Source organism: Sceloporus occidentalis, unplaced genomic scaffold, assembly GCF_023333645.1.
Source record: "Sceloporus occidentalis isolate IW3139 unplaced genomic scaffold, rSceOcc1.0.p SCAF_15, whole genome shotgun sequence".
NCBI lineage: Eukaryota > Metazoa > Chordata > Lepidosauria > Squamata > Phrynosomatidae > Sceloporus > Sceloporus occidentalis.
In genome coordinates this window covers 660,629-678,712 of record NW_028316995.1, presented here as the reverse complement: position 1 = coordinate 678,712, position 18,084 = coordinate 660,629, and the positions used below count along the sequence as shown (strand labels likewise).

General features: G+C 41.0%; 1 protein-coding gene across 2 annotated transcripts; it reads left to right on the top strand.

The window, feature by feature from the left end:
* Positions 1-953: 953 nt before the first annotated feature.
* Positions 954-18,044, top strand: LOC149303117 (REST corepressor 3-like). 2 transcript variants are annotated; one of them, XM_089481514.1, is made up of 12 exons: positions 954-1,077; positions 1,196-1,252; positions 8,807-8,884; positions 9,600-9,652; positions 10,721-10,882; positions 11,113-11,237; positions 12,117-12,195; positions 13,272-13,490; positions 13,846-13,923; positions 14,018-14,075; positions 17,135-17,376; positions 17,700-18,044. In XM_089481514.1, the coding sequence occupies exons 1-12, from the start codon at positions 954-956 to the stop codon at positions 18,042-18,044; spliced, it is 1,620 nt and encodes a 539-aa protein (XP_089337640.1). The 2 variants fall into 2 exon arrangements, with proteins under 2 accessions (XP_089337640.1, XP_089337639.1); XM_089481513.1 differs by having other exon boundaries at positions 954-1,080.
* The last annotated feature ends 40 nt before the right edge of the window (positions 18,045-18,084 follow it).

Sequence of the window (18,084 nt, the reverse complement as noted above, 5' to 3'; positions counted from 1 at the left end):
ATTTTTAGCTTTGTACGGTGATGCAGAATCTGTCGGCGCTTTATAAAGTATTATAATAATAATAATATTAAATAATTTCCATTAGCCGGGGTGTCCCTTTAATCACCGAGCAGGGCTTCTGCTAATCTAAGCAGGGCGCCAAGCAGGAATTATTTTTTGGGGGGGTTTAATGAACGGGTGAAAGAAACTACGTTTACGTCACTGGCCAGAACCCCACCTGTAACGTGTAACCTCCATCAGTAACACAACCAGACCATACAAGGCAGACTGTGCTGCAGCACAGAGTACAGTGGCAGTTTGCTGGCTTGGGGTGCAATACTCAGACTTTATATATATATATATATATATTAGATACATATACCTATATAAAACTATATTGAAAGGCAGTGAATACCAAGGATACCATTAAAGGTAATCACTTTAAGGGACCATTCTTCCTCTCGTTGCCTCGGTTACTGGTGCTATTCACCCTGGTAGTGGCAGCTGGGGTTCCAGGGGCCTCTCCTATGCACACAGCGGGTGTCAGCCACTTAGTTAGGGGGCTGCCCCTGAGCACACACCGCTCGGGTGCCCATCTAGCCCAGGCGGGCACGTCACTCGCAGCCGTGTCACAACGTAGCAGGACTCCTCACAGCGGCCGCTTCCACCAGGTCAAAGAGTTCAGCGGCGACCCGACACGCCCGGCCGGCTAACCTATTCCCCGGGTTCGTGCGTCAAGACCGGAAATTCGGGCCACCTTTTGGAGAAGAGGAGCCAACAGCCCTTACCTCACCCGTGACCCGGCCGCTTAACCTGAGTTGCCGGGCCCGGCGCAGGAATATCCTGTGTCTGGCGGCGGCCGCTGCGTCAGGGAGGGTGTTGTGAGGCTGCGTGTGAGTGCGCTGCGGGCAGCCCTGAGCTTCCATATTAACGAGTCCCTCCGACCCCGCATACCCACTGCGATACCCACTGCCATGCCGGGCATGATGGAGAAAGGAACGGAATTCCTCGGCAAGAACCGATCCAACGGCACGAAAAGCCCGTCCAGCGCCTCCAATGGTCACTACTCCGAAGACAGCGGCAGCGACGACGAGCACGGTGGTAGCCTCGAACTGACTGAGCCCCCTGCCCCTTTTCCCCGGAGTGTGTGTCTGTATGAGTGCTCCGGGCCTAACTGCCTCGCCTGGCTATAGCTGTGTCCTGTTTTACATTTCAGATGTGGGCATGAGAGTGGGAGCCGATTTCCAGGCCCGGATACCAGACTTCGATCCCGGTAAATAGCCTTTTCTTGTCATGGTGGCTGAGGCCATGGTAGCCTCGATAGTGGGAGGACCGGGGATTAGGGAGGCTGTGATCTAACCGTGCCTGGGATGTTACATATAAAGCCCATTTAATACGGAATCTATACGTTTATATGTTTTATTTTATAATCCGGTATGCAGAAGGTGGCCAAAATAATCCTGGTGACAGTAGCCACCCTCCCCCTATGTATGTATATATATGTGTATATATATATATATATATATATATGCACACAATAATTTGCGATGATATTTTTTTGTTTTCATCTGACTATAAATTGCTATTATCACCAAAACCATTGGATTTGTGTTTTTTTTTTTTATTGTTTTTTTTTTTATACTATTATTACTGTCGACCTCCTCTCTCTCTTGGCAGAAAATGTCTCCTTCCTAATGGTCAGTGCAGATAAAGGGTTAACCTGTGCTGTTACCCATCTGTGTTTGGCGGGTTATCGCTGTATGGGCGCGTTGGTTTTCAGTAGTCAAGTGTTGTACGGTTTGTTGTATTTCTAGTTCTACCTAAGCGTGTTCGTGTTGAGCCGCACCACAATGAGTTGAAATATTTATGCGTTTAAGGTAAAGCTGCTAAATATTAGACCGTAGTGATATCGGCTTAAAGACTCAAACCTTAATCAGTCCTTGTTCTTGTCTTAGATTCAGGAAAGCCTTATGCCTATCCCATGCATGTTTAAATTCCCTCACTGTAGTAGCCTCTGCAACTTCTGCTGGGAGGCTGTGCCACTTATCTACCACCCTCTCAGTAAACACAAGATTGGTACAACAGTATTTGAATTGTGTCAAGTCACCGCGGCCGTAATGCTGCGGGATATCACAATACGGCAAAAGGGATCCACGTTGAGGTTTAGAATGGCGGCACCGGTTTTGCTAATTAAGTGCTGCAGCGGACATTCATTTTGTAAGATAAGATTTCTCCGGTGAAATAATTGAGTTAATCGGAGCGATTAGATCTAAATTGTGATATTTATATTAAGTCTTTATATGAAAAGGTCTGTGCTGTCGATCAGCGACCCGTCTAACGCCCCTCTTACCATAAAAACATGAAACGAAGCGGCTGAAAGTAGCCGTTTCTCGTCCCTCATGCGTTTATTTCAGTGGAATTCTGCGGAACCGTTATTTTCTCTGTGTCTGCCGCTTAATTAAAGACCGTTCTCTCTCTGGCGATGTATGGCTGAGTGACGGGCAACAGGACTGTAGATAAGTGAGTGCACTCAGATCGAGTTTGAGGTATTGTATACTTTAAAGGGACACTCCAGCCGCCCCTTTATACGCTCCTTATGGGGGGGATTCTGCAGCTTCCCCCCAATATGCGGTTGCCCCTCCCCCCGCCCCCCAGTAATTCTGCATGCAGGAGACATAAACATCTCCTCGCATTTGATATATATGGACTGCTCGTCGGCTCCAGCGCTGGCGCAGTGAACCCCGTGTGCATGCGCAGGAAGCCCTCCCATGGATTTTAATGGGAGTGCTTTACTGTCACTGTCTGCTTGAAGCGGTGACAACAGTTCTCGGACCACCACAGAGGAGGAGGGCTACTTCTTCTTCTTTTTTTCGTGAAGCTTAAAGGACTCTGCCGTGCTTTTCTGTCGTCGCTTGTAAAAAGGTGCCCTTGATCCAGGGTGAAGGGCCGCAGTGAACACCAGATCCCCAGTCGTCTTCTTCAGGGACTTCACTCCCCATATGTGAGGGCATGCAAGCGTTTCCTTCCCTCCCAGGCCAAAGCCAAGGATTTTCCTACCCCCTCCTCCCTGAAGAGGGGACCCACTGAAGTCTTCAAGGGGGATGGCAGCCAAATAGCATCCCCTCCCCCACCAAAAAAACTGTGAAAAACTAGGTTTTCAGGGCCTAGATCCATCATGGCATTTTCAATGTTTCCATATCTGTCAAAAATTAACATCCACATGTGGACAAAAACAACATGAAACATGTGATTTAGTGTAATTACTGCCCCCCTCCCCCCACCAGCCACAGGCTAGGGCAATTTAAGGGAGGTGTGAAAAAAATAGAGTGCCTAGAAAGGGTCCTGGGTGCAGCATTGTGCACAGCAAGGTGAAAATAGTTCTCCCCCCGCACAGCCACCAAACCAGGGGGCTTCATCGCATCTCCCGGGCTTCGTGATGCACACCCCACCTTCAGGTTTCGTTTATTATCATTATTATATATTTATCATGGATTATTTTGATGAATGAATGTTATGTATTCACAGAGACATCCTATTATCTGTAATGAACACATTGTTTTTATATTATATACATTGTTTTTATACGTTATACACTGGTTTTTGTTTTTTTTAATAAATTTAACATGAAAGGATTGCTTGCAATTCTATGAGCACAGCGGCCAGTATGCCGGATGTCCGGGGGCTGCCTGTCCCGGTCATTCGCTTGCCAAGCCACCATTCTAATTTGACCGTTATGTTTTTGGGGGACACGCTCGTATTCGCTTCTCTGTATGATGTAATCGAAGGCCTCACGTATGATGTAACGTCTGGAGCATATCTGTATGGTTGGCAAAAGAATTAAGGGAGTGATATCTCCCCCGCTGGACCACCAAGTCCTGGGAGACCTGGGATCAGATCACAGCTCCTCCACCACCCAAACCAAAACCAAAACCTTCTGCTTAGAAAGGGGATAGAAATATTAAAGTTAAGGTTTTTTATAAGAGTTCTAAACCCGAAGCACAAGCTTTATTGTAGGTTTTTTTTCCCCGAAACCATTCATTTGCTTCCAGGCCAGCTCATAATAATTTTTTTTTGCCTTCAGTGGCCTGATTTACAAAGTCTATGCGGTGTCCGCGCCTCCATTGCCTCTTCAAAGCATTTCCAACCTGGAGGCCAAGGATGAAATGATAAGAAATACCTGCTTTATTTACAAGACGCTAAAGCCTAGATCAGGGGTGGGCAATTAATTTTCCCATGGGGCCACATGAGAAATTGGAATGGTTTTAGAGGGCCAGACCTCTACAAACTACAAACTCCGAAGCCTTGTCCATTTTGTTAACTTATGTGCTGTTTAATAAAGTTATTCAAGCCTACGTCATTGGTAGAGGTGCTTGAATAAGTAAGGCCTGAATAACTATTAGCACAGCACAGAAGTGAACAAAATGAACAAGGCTTCGGAGTGCATACCGTATTTTTCGCTCTATAAGACGCACCTGCTGATAAGACGCACCTAGATTTTAGAGGAGAAAAAAAAGGAAAAAATATTTTGAGCTAAAAAATGGGCTAAAATATTTATTACAATAACTGAATAAGCTATGAACACAGTAAGACACACGCAGTAAGACACACACAGACACAGTAAGACACACACAGACACAGTAAGACACACACAGACACAGTGAGACACACACAGACACAGTGAGACACACACAGACACAGTGAGACACACACAGACACAGTGAGACACACACAGACACAGTGAGACACACACAGACACAGTGAGACACACAGACACACACAGACACAGTGAGACACACACAGACACAGTAAGACACACACAGACACAGTAAGACACACACAGACACAGTAAGACACACACAGACACAGTGAGACACACACACAGACACAGTGAGACACACACAGACACAGTAAGACACACACAGACACAGTGAGACACACACAGACACAGTGAGACACACACAGACACAGTAAGACACACACAGACACAGTGAGATACACACACACACAGTAAGACACACACACACAAACACAGTAAGACACACACACACAGTAAGACCTCCCTCCCTAACCCCCCTTCTCAGTATCTCCCCTCTAACTCCCTAACCCCCCCTTCTCAGTATCTCCCCTCTAACTCCCTAACCCCCCCTTCTCAGGATCTCCCCCCCCGCCCCGGTCACTTACCTTAAACTCCTGTGTTGGAAGCGTGAGGCGTTTGTCTCGGGTGCCGGCGCTTCACTGCTGATCGCCGGCGTCTGACGTCATATGCCGGCGCCCAGCGTAAAGCGCCGGCACCCGAGACAAACGCTTCCAACACAGGAGTTTAAGGTAAGTGACCGGGGCGGGGGGGGGACACCGGACTCATTGGTGAGTCACCAGGACACTCTTTGCGGGCCGGTCCGAGCTATTCAGCGGGCCGGATGTGGCCCGCGGGCCGTGCTTTGCCCAGGTCTGGCCTAGATTGTACCCTTAATTCTGGGTAGCGAAGGGAATGTATTGGGTTTTCCCTCTGTAATGGGAAGTGTTAGACAAAAGAAGTTACTAGCTTTCCATGTATTTTAAATAAATGTATGGTATTAAACTTTATTATTTTTTATTTATCTAGAAGCCCAGAATGCAGAGATTTTATTTTCTTTACTCTTTATCACCCATGCCTGGAAGATGTCTTTAGAATGTAAGCTCCTATGAGTAGTTTCCTTTCCTTATGCTCCAGACTGAACATATACCAACTCGATTCTTAGCCCTGTGAAATATGTTTGGAGCGTTCCAAATAATTTTTGTGTGTGTGTGTGAGAGATTAGGTGGATTTCTGGCACACAGATCGGTAAAAGGAATGTTTTACAAAAATCAACAAACAACAACAAGGTTGCCTTGATTTGTAACATGTTTTGGGACTTTACCTGCAGTCTTTAGGGGTTCTGAACTTCTAAAGCATTCATTTAACTCGGCAGCTACCTATATGCGTGATATTGAAGTCGTTTAAAGCTGCTGAGGGTTATTCCTTTGTCCGTTTCATGGCTCCTAGTGAATTCCTGAGATGATGAGCTTTTCAGAGGGAATATGAGCAGACCGGGTCCGGTACCTTTAAATGGCCTGCATGCCTCATATGATATGAGATGATTGCTTGATCATATTTATATTGGAAATAACTCATCCTTCTTACCAACCCCTCAGTCTTTTTATTTATATAAGCACCCTTAATGGTTCTGCTTTTTTTCCCTCCATATATGCTCTCATCGTTTTATCCCTGGGATTAGGGTGCAGACCTCCGGTACAGTCCTGTTTCAGCTGTAGAGAACATCTATTTTTTTTATATTTTAAGGTGCATTCTAGCCATATTTTCATATCGCATACTGGGGCCAATTTTCCAGGCATTTTTTTTTTGTAGTTACTGGAGTTCTCCTGACTCGAGGGAGCGTTCCATGGTTTCATACTATTAATGTTTCCGTAGAGACAGGTGGGAAAGTTAGGAGAGTTGTCACAAGTCTGATGGCAGAAGTCTCATTTTCTAAACACTAAAGAATGAATGAATGAAAAAGAGCTCTTTACAAAATAAAAGTACAAGGTCCTATAAAGATCCCAGGCAGAAGCACTCAATGTCCAGTAGTAGAAAGCTTCTTTTTCCCACCCAATATAGTAGACAAGAACTCCTGCTGAGATAAATGAGCACACTTTAGGGACAAAACCCGGTCTTTCATACACACCAGGGCAACGGGAAGGTGACAACAGATGATTTCAATTAGGCTTTAGAATAAATAAACAGAGGGATTTACGCAAAAACCAACCAACCAGGAGAGGCCGATTATTTTACGCCATTGGATTGGGGAGAAGGCGGCTCATAGAAGGTTTGCCTCCGCTCTCCTAGGGGGAAGGTGACCAATAAGAGAAGCGCTTACCTTCTTCATTGCAGAATAGATATTGAATGGTCCTAGAATAACTGCATCACATCTTGGGACACTGTAACTACACACACAGCACTCACCGCCCGATTGCCACGTGTACATGTAAGACTCTCCAGCTGTCACGTGTAACATGTTGCGGTAATGCTTGGGTGTTACAGACCATCAGATCTCTAATACTTGTCTGCATCCTTTGTTGATGCTGAAAAGACCACCTATGTGTGTCAGGCCTAATGCCGATTGTATTGGTAATGGAGACTATACCCCCCCCATGAGCTGCTGTCTATGTTCAGTGGTGTTACAGGTTGGATGGAACGTGTAAAAACGCCACCTTCGTCATCCCCGTGTCTTATCACACTGGCTGGGATTTATGCTTTGCTCTGCGACTACCTGCTAGCCCGTGTGACGTTGGCTGTTAAAAGATAGATAATTGGGTTTATCAACTACAGGGAATGAGCCAGAACAGTTTGCAGTACAGCTGTGCTTCAGCTCCATGACCTCACTATACATTAGACTTGTGCATTCTGATTCGTACGAACGTTGATTCAATTTGCCAATTTCATTGATTCTGAGCAACCCCCAACAGAATGAACAGAACTGAACCTGAGGTCCAAATTTACATTTTCACTCTCACTCATTCTTACACACGCTGTCTCACACGCACTCTCCTTTTCTGCAGCTCCTCGTATTCTCTTGCCTCTTTGGTTTCTTCTGTCCTCTTTCTTCATCCGTTTGTCCCCATTAACCAGGCCTCCCAGAGCACTTCCACAAAAGGGGTGGAGCATCTGTTCACACTCTCTCCCCCGATTGGAGGAAAGGAGAGAGGCTGTCGGCTGTGGCCCTGCCCTTTTGCGGCAGTACTCCAAGAGATCAGAATAATGCCGACGGATTTACAGACAAAGAGAAATGTATACTCTGAGAAATACTTCTGCGTTATACGGGCCTCTTGCGTACATCGGCCAAAAAAAACAAACTGAGCCACAAGGCGCGCCACATGGGGCAGCCTTTCCCCAATTCCTCGGGGGAGATGGTGTGAGCGGATGTGCTTTGGGGGGCCTGGTTAACAGAGCCAATAGCGGGGGAAAAGAGAATAAAGAAAGAAGGCAGAAGAACAAGAAGAGGCAAAGCAAGAAGCAGAGCTGCGGAAAAAGAAAACCGGGAGAAGGAAGCGGTCATTGGGGAAGGTATGGAGACAGAGAGAGTGAGTGTGAGTGAGGATAAATGACAACAAATTTCGTTTACAAACGACACGCCATCCAAATTTCGTCCGGACCAAAACAAATTTGTTGAACAAAAAAAAAAAGACAAATGGAAACCTTTTGTCCGAATCATTTTTGGTCCATTTATACAAATCTACTATAACATTATGCTTCTGTTGCCCCAGTATTTTGTTTAGTTAAATCGGTGAGGTTTCTTCAGTCTCCTTACTTCATTAAATTATGCATTATTCAGGGCCGGCTTAGTTCTTCTCACTGGAGAAACCTCCTAACGTTGGCTCTTCATAATGTATAGTGACGTCGGGCAGTTAGAGCCACAACTCTCACTTCAGCGAATAACCTCCTGTGCCTTTTACATATTTCTGTCTTGACTGAATCCATTATTGCCAACCCCGTACTTCAGCAGGGCTTTGATGTTTCAGGAAACTCTTGTAATAACACCTCAGTGCCAATAGGTGGCAGAATGATACCAGAAAAATCTTTGCCGGACGCTTACTGAACGGGGTTTTTTTGCATTATTGACAATAACGGTTTGAGAATGCTGCCACTTTGTGATTTATTTTTTACTCTGCCCTCTCGACATAAAATAAGCAAACTTTACTTATTTCTATGATGAGTTACATGCTGTTTGGTCTTTGAAATATGATATCTTTCGCTAGTATGCTGATTTTTATTTAATCTGGCCAATCATTAACAGTCCACATTCTGTTTAAGGTGCTACCAAATACACAGATAAAGACATTGGAGGAATGTTGGTGTGGTCTCCTCATCATAATATAACAGATTTGAAGTGTAAGTTGCGTTTCTTTCTCTTCTTTCTTTTCTTTCTTTCCTCTTCTGTTCTTTCTTTGCTCTTCTCTTCTTTTCTCTTTCCCTTTCTTCTTTCCTCTTCTCTTCTTTCCTATTCTTCTCTTCTCCTCTTTTCCACAAATACAAATTTCATGTTTGAATCTTGATGTTACCCAAAAACAAAACAAAACTACAGAGTGCATTCTACAGCATTTAGTCTTTTGGCAAACAAATGTTACAAGGATATAATTAGTTGCGCAGAACCCACTAATGACACCTTTAAAGGCGTTTCATTTTGAAAATGCGGTAGTTTTGTTACGTTAAACAAACCGATAAAATGAATGTCGTCATTGGTGTTGAGTATTAGTAAGCAAAGTAAATATTTTTGGATTTGTATTTTTTTGTTATAAACGTGCCTCTCCTGCTAATGCAGATAACTTTTCATTTAGAAAAATCCTCTCTATTGCAAGAAAACGAATAAATTTGCAAAGGAAAAAGTAATTAAAATCTCTGAAACGCACGTTATATTTGTATATCATTATAATGTATCACTCTATGTAAACGCTGTACATTGAGTGTTTAGTACTCAGATAAAGTGTGCGATATGTTTGACGCTGCCATCCATAGTACATTATTACATCTGCTTTCCCAAAAAATAAATAAAATCCGTTGCTTTGTTTACTAATGGGAACCTTTTTAAATGCTTCCTTTCTTACAGTGGATGAATATATTGCGATAGCAAAGGAAAAACATGGCTACAATGTGGAACAGGTATACAAAATCACAAACCAAATGTATTGATTTTAACACACATTCATATATTTTGATGATTTATTTTTTATTAGACCGCTCTAATTAGCATTTGACCATCATATTTTATAAATGGCCAGTAGGGCAAATAGTAACATTAAGATTTACTAATAGCATTGAAACATGTTTTTTCATACTGTACTTACTCAAATTTAAGACTAGTTTTTGGCGGGTTTTTTTTAAAAAAATTTTTTTAAAAAAAATCTAAAAAACAGGGTCATCTTTTAACTACTGTACCCCCAGATATGTTATATGCATGCCTGTGTGCATTCAAAGACTTGCCAGACTATTAACTGCAAGTCAATATGTAGACACATGTAGGGATCCAGCTGTATCGAAACACAAATAGCGGGCAGCATGAGGCTGTAAGTTGGACATGACAAAGACAGACATGGGTAACCATGAGCACAGGGGGATTAATAGAACAATAGTTTGGTGGAGAGATCTGGTGTTTGTTAAAATAGATGTACAACTTTTTGCAGCCTATAAAGGACTATCACAGAAGTACCCTGGTGTAGAAGGATGCCAGTGCCAACCCACTGCTAGTCATAGCAGACCACAGAGCCAAGAAAGACAATGGTGAAAGCAGGGTTAGAATAATGGGACCAGGCAGGAATCTAGCACAAGATCGATAAGGGAATCTGGCATATGGCAGAGGTGGGCCCTGATCCCGGGAGTCTTACTCGGCCTCTCCACAACGCAGTTTTCAGTCCGTTACTGGATTAGAAAATGAAGAATGTTTCCTTTCCAGGCTCATAAATCACAGGGAATCACAAACTCGGCTGGCTGTGTCTAATTGTGAGGTTGTGGCCATTAAAATGGCTAGAAGGAAAAAGTAATATAAAAAAAAGGTCTTATGTTAAAATGACTACATTTAAAGCTGACCGTACTCGATATTCGACAGAAAAAGATTCAATTCGATCTAATAGTTGTGACCCCTGTAATTTGTTGCTTATTTGCATAAAAAATTGCCATATGGATTCAGTACGTATAACGTAACTTTGTTCTTGTTTATTTCCCTTTGGCAAGGCTCTTGGCATGTTGTTCTGGCACAAGCACAATATTGAGAAGTCCCTCGCTGACTTGCCCAATTTTACCCCATTCCCTGACGAATGGACGGTTGAAGATAAAGTTCTCTTTGAACAAGCTTTTAGTTTCCATGGAAAAAGTTTCCATAGAATCCAACAAATGGTAAAGTACTGCTATGTGGATGAATGGGCTGTTTTCTGCTTTTAAAATATATTTTTTTTTTAGCAAATGCTTCTTCATTTGTATTCAGCTTCAACCAGACATTAGTCCAGTCATGGCTACGATATGCAAGGTCATTGTTCATCTTAAAATTTCAAGAAATGTAATTTTATTAGTGAACCATGAGAATTGATTTGCGCTCACATAATGTAACCAAACTCTCTCTCCTTTAGCTTCCAGATAAGACCATAGCAAGTCTTGTAAAATATTACTACTCCTGGAAAAAAACTCGGTCTCGTACAAGCTTGATGGACAGACAGGCTCGAAAGCTAGCCAGCAAAAATAACCCCGGAGAAAGGTATTCTACAAGGCTAGCAACACGCTTTATTATAAACCAACTTTAGGGATTTAAATAATAAAAAAATGTAAAAAATTCTGTGAACTTCAGGACCAATGATACATTTTTTAGTAGTTATAACACTGTTCTGTAGGCCTCTTTCTATATACAAGCTTCTCCTGTGAGTAATGTGTATACGAAATTAGACATGTTAGCAAATCTAGCGATTTGCTAGCCTTTAGTTTGAAAGTGGTTGAATAAGGGCGCTGCAACCCCCCCTAAAAAACAGTGTGCCTGGTTTTAATGGTAGCCCCATTCACTTACCCATGTTCTGCCCATTATTAATGAGACCCATTCTCAAGGGGGTCTCTTCCACCTGTATTTATCCTACCTGCAGAACCTTTGTAACTGTAAACTTGTCTCTGATACCGTGAAAATAACAATGGACTTGCAGTTCACCCCTATGTGGTAACCCCATTAGAATACACAGTATGCCATGATGTACGTCATGTAAACACTTTTATCCCCCTGGCCTTTTTTGTATTTATCTTTTTTGCCTTCACTTTCTATCATATTCAGAGTCTTTAAACGTACATTCTGTTGTAATTTACTTTTTTGTTATGTTTAATTTAATAAACTACCGTATTGAGATCTGTCAAGATTTGTGGCGTGACTGCTTGGACTAAAAATCTAAAAGTTCTGCATAAGTAATAGAAATGTTTTGCCTGTGAAACCTAGAAACAAAACATTGGCGATGGTAATGAATTGATTTCTAATTGTTCTGTTGAAGCAATATCTGTGTAACTTCACCACTTTATCAAGTTGTAGTGTGGTCTGCTAGAAACCTGTCATAGAGGGTCTGGGAGCAACACTCTGAACAATCTGTCTCTTTATACTCAGTGATGAGGAGGTAGAGGAAGCAAATCCAAAGGAGACGAATGACAGCGATTATGATCCTAAAAAAGAAGCTAAAAAAGAGGTAAGCAGAAAACGGACTGCTTTCTCTGTATATACATACGTATGTCTAAACTCTCTCCGCCTAATGTATCGGTTTTTCTGTCATTTCTCGTCTTGTCATATCCCTTGAATATATGTTTTGTATTAAGCGCTGCGTAAATTGTTGGCGCTATATATAAATAAAAGATAATAATAATAATAAGCTATTCTCATCATCTTATGATTTTGCTTTGTGTTTGGCTGGCATGTATTAACCCCTTCAGGACGGGCGTTTGCGTACTGTGTCTTCCCTTGAATATTTTAATTCCGTGCTTCAAAGCGATCACATGCACAGAATTGAGGGGGAGTGGCTGCTACGGATCGCTGGGGAATACCCAGTGGTCAGTAGCAGCCGCCCCTCGCGATCCCAGCGTTCATAGCGACGCTGGATCACGCATCATTGATGACTTACCTGGTACCTCCCGGTCTGGCTCTCACCTTTTGTGTGTTTTTTTTTTTAATTTTTTTATGTGAATATCATATTAATATTACATATTATGCTTTTCCTAGTAAAGACACTAGCCAATGTAGCTGCTTTTCTTTTCACTGAACCAAGAAGTGTTTTAGTCATTCACTAATTACTGCTTCCAGGTAGCACTGCAGGGTCTGCTGTACGTGCCCACAATCAGTATCGGACCCCATCAATACAACACCCTTGGTAACTGGATACTAAAATGCAGTCTATCTTCCCTTTTTTTAAGACAAAATCCCATGCGGAGTTTTAGGCTGTTTATGTTGTGTGCCATCATAAGTGTGTATTTTGCCAGCTATTGCAAGGGAATTACCACGAAAGAGGTATAAGGGCATTGTACCATGTTCCTGGAAATGGAAGATAATATTCTTCAGGGATCTTCAAAGTTCCTAATACACTACCAATGCTGTCTTGTTTATCTTTAACTATAATAATAATAATAAGCTTAGTTCCTACCCAATGATCCCACTAACTGAGATAGAGAATTTAGTGTGTAGTTAATTATAACAATCTATAGAATATAGCTAAAATCACAACTTTTGGTTGACGTTGAAGAAAATGTTTTTCATTGTTTTGTCTTCCCGTAGACAAGCCCAGAGACGTGCATTCAGCCCGTGAAGGTTGCTCTTGGTAGAAGAGAATACCAAAGTCTTCAGCATCGGCACCATTCTCAGCGCTCAAAGTTTCGCCCACCAAAAGGCATGTACATAAGCAAAGAAGATGTTGTCGCCGTATCTTGTAGTCCTAATGCAGCCAATACTATTCTCCGACAACTGGACGTGGAGTTAATCTCATTAAAGCGTCAGGTACTACCTTTCTCTCCTTTTCTAACATATTTGTTACTACGGAAATTTTTTTTCAATTCCCTGGTTAATTAGATCATTTTTTAAGCAATTTAATATGTAGGTGTTAATATTAGGGTGTTCTATTTCCATAAGGTCTATACATATAGGTCTGTTGTGCAATTTAAATGTTTGTGCCTGTGTCCGTAGACATCAAAATGTCAACAAAATGATGGTGATAAATTCCCTTTGAATAGTTCATAAACTACTTAAATAAAGGCAAGGCCGGCAAAATTAAACATTTAACCAGACAGGGAAAATCTTTATGAGTTTACTAATCCGCTTGTCCAATTATTTATGAAATATTGTACTTTTAAAGGTTCAGAATGCTAAGCAAATTAACAGTGCACTTAAACAGAAGCTGGATGGCGGCATAGAAGAATTTAAACCCGCTGAGGTAAGCCGAGCTTGAATGCCAGGCCAACAATCTTTTACATCATAGATATTCTTGAAATAACGGGTCTTAGTGTGATTGTTGCCTTTTATTACAGTCAAATCAGAAAATAAATGCACGCTGGACCACAGAAGAACAACTCCTTGCCGTGCAAGGTAAGTTTAATATCATGTAATGAGCTGAGCCAACAGATTTCAACCTCACAGCTTTAACATTGCATATTTCATTATTTTCTGTCATCTGTAGAAATTTAGCAAATTACATGACTATAGTTTGCCAATTTTCTTATCAATTTGGCCAAACCATGTGCTAGAGTACATTTTTCTTAATGGGAAATGTGCAATCAATTCTTTCATCATTGTAAACCATAATATCACATTTCTATTGAATATGAATTTCTAAATTATGACCATATTTAATATTTTTTTGGTTGACAGTTTAACAATTTGTAATTATCATAAAATGTTTTATAATTATATGTGTGTGTGTGTGTGTATATCTATATATATATTATACTACCTTTTAAAAGTTTGGGGTCACTTAGCTGAATTTCTAGCCATAACATAATTGCAAAAGGGTTTTCTAACGATCAATTATCCTTTTAAATTTAAACTTGGATCAGCGAACACAGGAGTGCTGGGAGTGATAAAGGACGTCTGTATGCGTATGAACTTATTAAGAATCATTCCAGCTACAATAGTCATTTACTACATTGACAATGTCTGCAATGATTCATTTGACGTTACTTTAATAGGCAAAGTTTGCTTTTCTTTCAAAAACAAGGAAATGTCTAAATGACCCCAAACGTTTGATTTGAACTGTAGTGTACTGTGTGTGTATATGTGTATGTTTATATATATATATATGTGTGTGTGTGTATATGTATGTGTGTGTGTATATATATATATATATATATATCTCTCTATGAAAATCCAAATGTTTTGTATTTTAATATGTGCAGCACAGTTTCAAAATCCTTTCTCAACTGTTTCCATAGTAACCAGATTTATTTTCAGAAACTGGGAAATTTACTGCTTCCTTATCTATCCCTGGATTGTTTTAATGGTTGGAAACATGGCATTTATAGTGTGTAATAAAGTGGAAACACAATTATAGTGATGTGCAAACAGATACTTTTGTTTTTGTGATGCTTTAACAAAATACACTAAAATCTAACACATAGAAGGTCAGAATTATTCTAGCCAATATCACATAATATCCATGATACGTAATGTCTCATCACATGATTCCGTATGCCATTGGATAATGCTTTAGTGACATTATTTTTGCTTACGACTCAGCTCTGAATGTCATTGAAATGGTTCAGGTTTTCCCCTTTTGATTAAAATTGTGAGTACAGGGTTTGGAGCTAGGGTTTGTTCCTGCCAATTTGCTAGAAATGTGTATATTGAATATGATTGGCCTATAGTTGTGTGTGTGTGTGTGTGTATATGTATATATATATATATATATATATATATATATATATATATATATATATATATATACTGGTGACATAATGTAATTTGTCAATCTCAGGTAAGTGCTATCTATACCTGTGCTACTGGATGTGGTATTACAAAGACACAAGTCATTCCGAGAGAGTGACTAAAGATGGCACAAGTTTAATAATGCCACATTGTCCAATAAGATAATTATGATTCTAGACTTGATACATAGAAACCTGATCTTGTTAGGAAACATATCTGTATCATCTTATGATTTCCGAGTGCTAAAATTCTTAACAAAAGTCTCTGTCCTAAAGTAGATCTTGGGGCCTTTGTAAATCCTACACATTGGGGTTCACTTGATTAAATAAACCTATGCAGTGGTGTTTACAGCGTCCCATAAGGAAAATATATATATACTTGAAAAATATAGTATGTGTTCACCATGGGGAAATATAAACTTCTTGTTTTTGGGATCCTCATGGTTATTCTTCCACGTTAAAAGTTTAGTTAAGTTACTTCTCCCTTTTGTTTTTGGCGCCCTTCATAAAGTGGTGGTGGGAAGAATGGAGAGGACTTCAGAACAGGAATGAAATGGACATGCCATTTTAGCCACAGGTCTTTATAGAGTACTCTCTGACTTTTAAACAAAAGATCTCCAAGATAATTATACTTATTGGAGAACAAAGATTAAACATTTTATGCTAAATGGGTTTCGATTGTGTTCCCTAAGATTGAGAACAACATGATGGGAAAAAAAGCTTCCTGTAAAGACTGAGATATTATCTTAATATTATAATGAGATTATTAGGAGATGTGCTGTATAGATGTGGACTGTATATCTTTGTGAGTTGTTCTCTGCGTTATTGGAACCCTAGCGCATGTGTTGACTTTGGCTTGCTATGGTGTCAGAGGACATGCCAATAATGGGAAAATATTCTAATAAAAGTGGGAGTTCCACATTTATATTTTATTTTTTTATTTCATTATACCCAAGAATGCATGGATTTTATTTTCTTTGGCTTAAGTCTCTCTTAGTTTGGCAACTACAAGCTGTTAAAGAGTTGGTATTTTTTTATATAAGCTTTATTTTGGTTATTTATAAATCCATTACGTTTGTCATGGATATACCATCATACTTAGATTTGGTTTTCATAGTGTGGGTCAGATAGCAGTTTGCATTGTGAATCAGAACTAATATTGTTTATCTATTTTTTTTCTTTATCCAAATGATATGTAGTAAGGGTTATAAAATGAATTCTGATGAGCAAGATGAAAATATTCAGAATGCACATTGGGGGGCTGTTGGTCGGATTTTGGCACCTTGCGGCTGTTGAGCTGTTGGCAGGCTGATGATTGTCCCGTGGATAACTTAAGTGGCTCTTTCATTCTTCCCTTGCTGCTGGTGGACTGCCTGTTTAATTATCATTTAATGCCGCTGGCTGGCATTGGGATGAAGAGGGATCTAAAGAGAGAGAAGAGCCAGTTGGTCACATTTTCTTGCATGTTCTGTGCAGTTGACGTTTACTCAACGTGTCCCTATGTAGGCGACTCCCCGCAGCAAAGTTATAGCTCGCCTTTCTAAAACTCTTGATTGATGCCGACCTAAAGGTCACTGGTCACTGTCACCATCACTTAAGATGCGGTGTCTTTAAAAATAACATCCAAGCACTGAAGAAGCACAACATAAACCATACCCATCTGTTTACATACACAGCACCCATTGAGTGTACTGTCTTTGGTGAATATTGTACTTTGCCTTCCAGGTGTCCGCAAATATGGTAAAGATTTTCAAGCTATTGCAGATGTAATTGGCAACAAGACTGTTGGTCAAGTGAAGAACTTCTTTGTAAACTACAGGCGTCGGTTTAACTTAGAGGAGGTATTGCAGGAGTGGGAAGCAGAACAAGGAACCCAGGCTTCTAATGGTGACGCTTCTACTTTAGGGGATGACACAAAAAACACTTCTCATGTGCCATCAGGAAAAAGCACTGATGAAGAAGATGAGGTGTGTTTGTGTATCCACAGCCTTGAGTTGAGAAGTTACCTTTTTTTCCAGTTCTCCGTTAATAACATAATTTGGTAGATTTAAAGAGGTAGAGTACAGCAGCATAAACATGTAGTCTGGCAATTGTGTAGGTTCGACTTTTTAGTATTCCTTATTGAAAGCTATTTATATGCTAAAGCACCATTTCAAGACAGATTTACTTAGTATAAGAACATTTTATACTGTTTGCATTGTGGCCTTAAACATTGCTTTTCATTTGTAAGGAAGATGCATAATAGTAATGTGATAGTCTAAAATACAGCTTGCATTTGTCATTCTTTTAGACTCAGACCAATCAAACAACTCCTCCCACAGGCCAGTCTCCTCCGACCCAGTCCTGTGCCTCGGCTCCAGCGACCTCAGTGACCATCCTGAATCAGCCTCCACCGCTCCTTCGACCAACTCTGCCAGCCGCTCCAGCCCTTCACCGGCAGCCACCGCCTCTTCAGCAGCAGGCCAGATTTATTCAGCCAAGGCCCACGCTCAACCAGCCACCGCCACCACTAATCCGCCCAGCTAATTCCATGCCTCCTCGTCTAAACCCAAGACCTGTAGTAACCACAACCACTAATCAACAGCCACCGTCTCTTATTGGGATCCAGACCGAACAACAAGCTACAATACATTGAGCAACAGAGCAGACCTAAATTCTCCAAATGAAACATTGTC

Coding starts and splice junctions, on each gene's coding strand:
- LOC149303117 (XM_089481513.1), top strand. CDS start 954: ATGCCGGGCATGATGGAGAAAGGAACGGAATTCCTCGGCAAGAACCGA. Junction 8,885..9,599: donor TAATATAACAGATTTGAAGT/GTAAGTTGCGTT, acceptor CCTTTCTTACAG/TGGATGAATATATTGCGATA. Junction 13,491..13,845: donor TAATCTCATTAAAGCGTCAG/GTACTACCTTTC, acceptor GTACTTTTAAAG/GTTCAGAATGCTAAGCAAAT.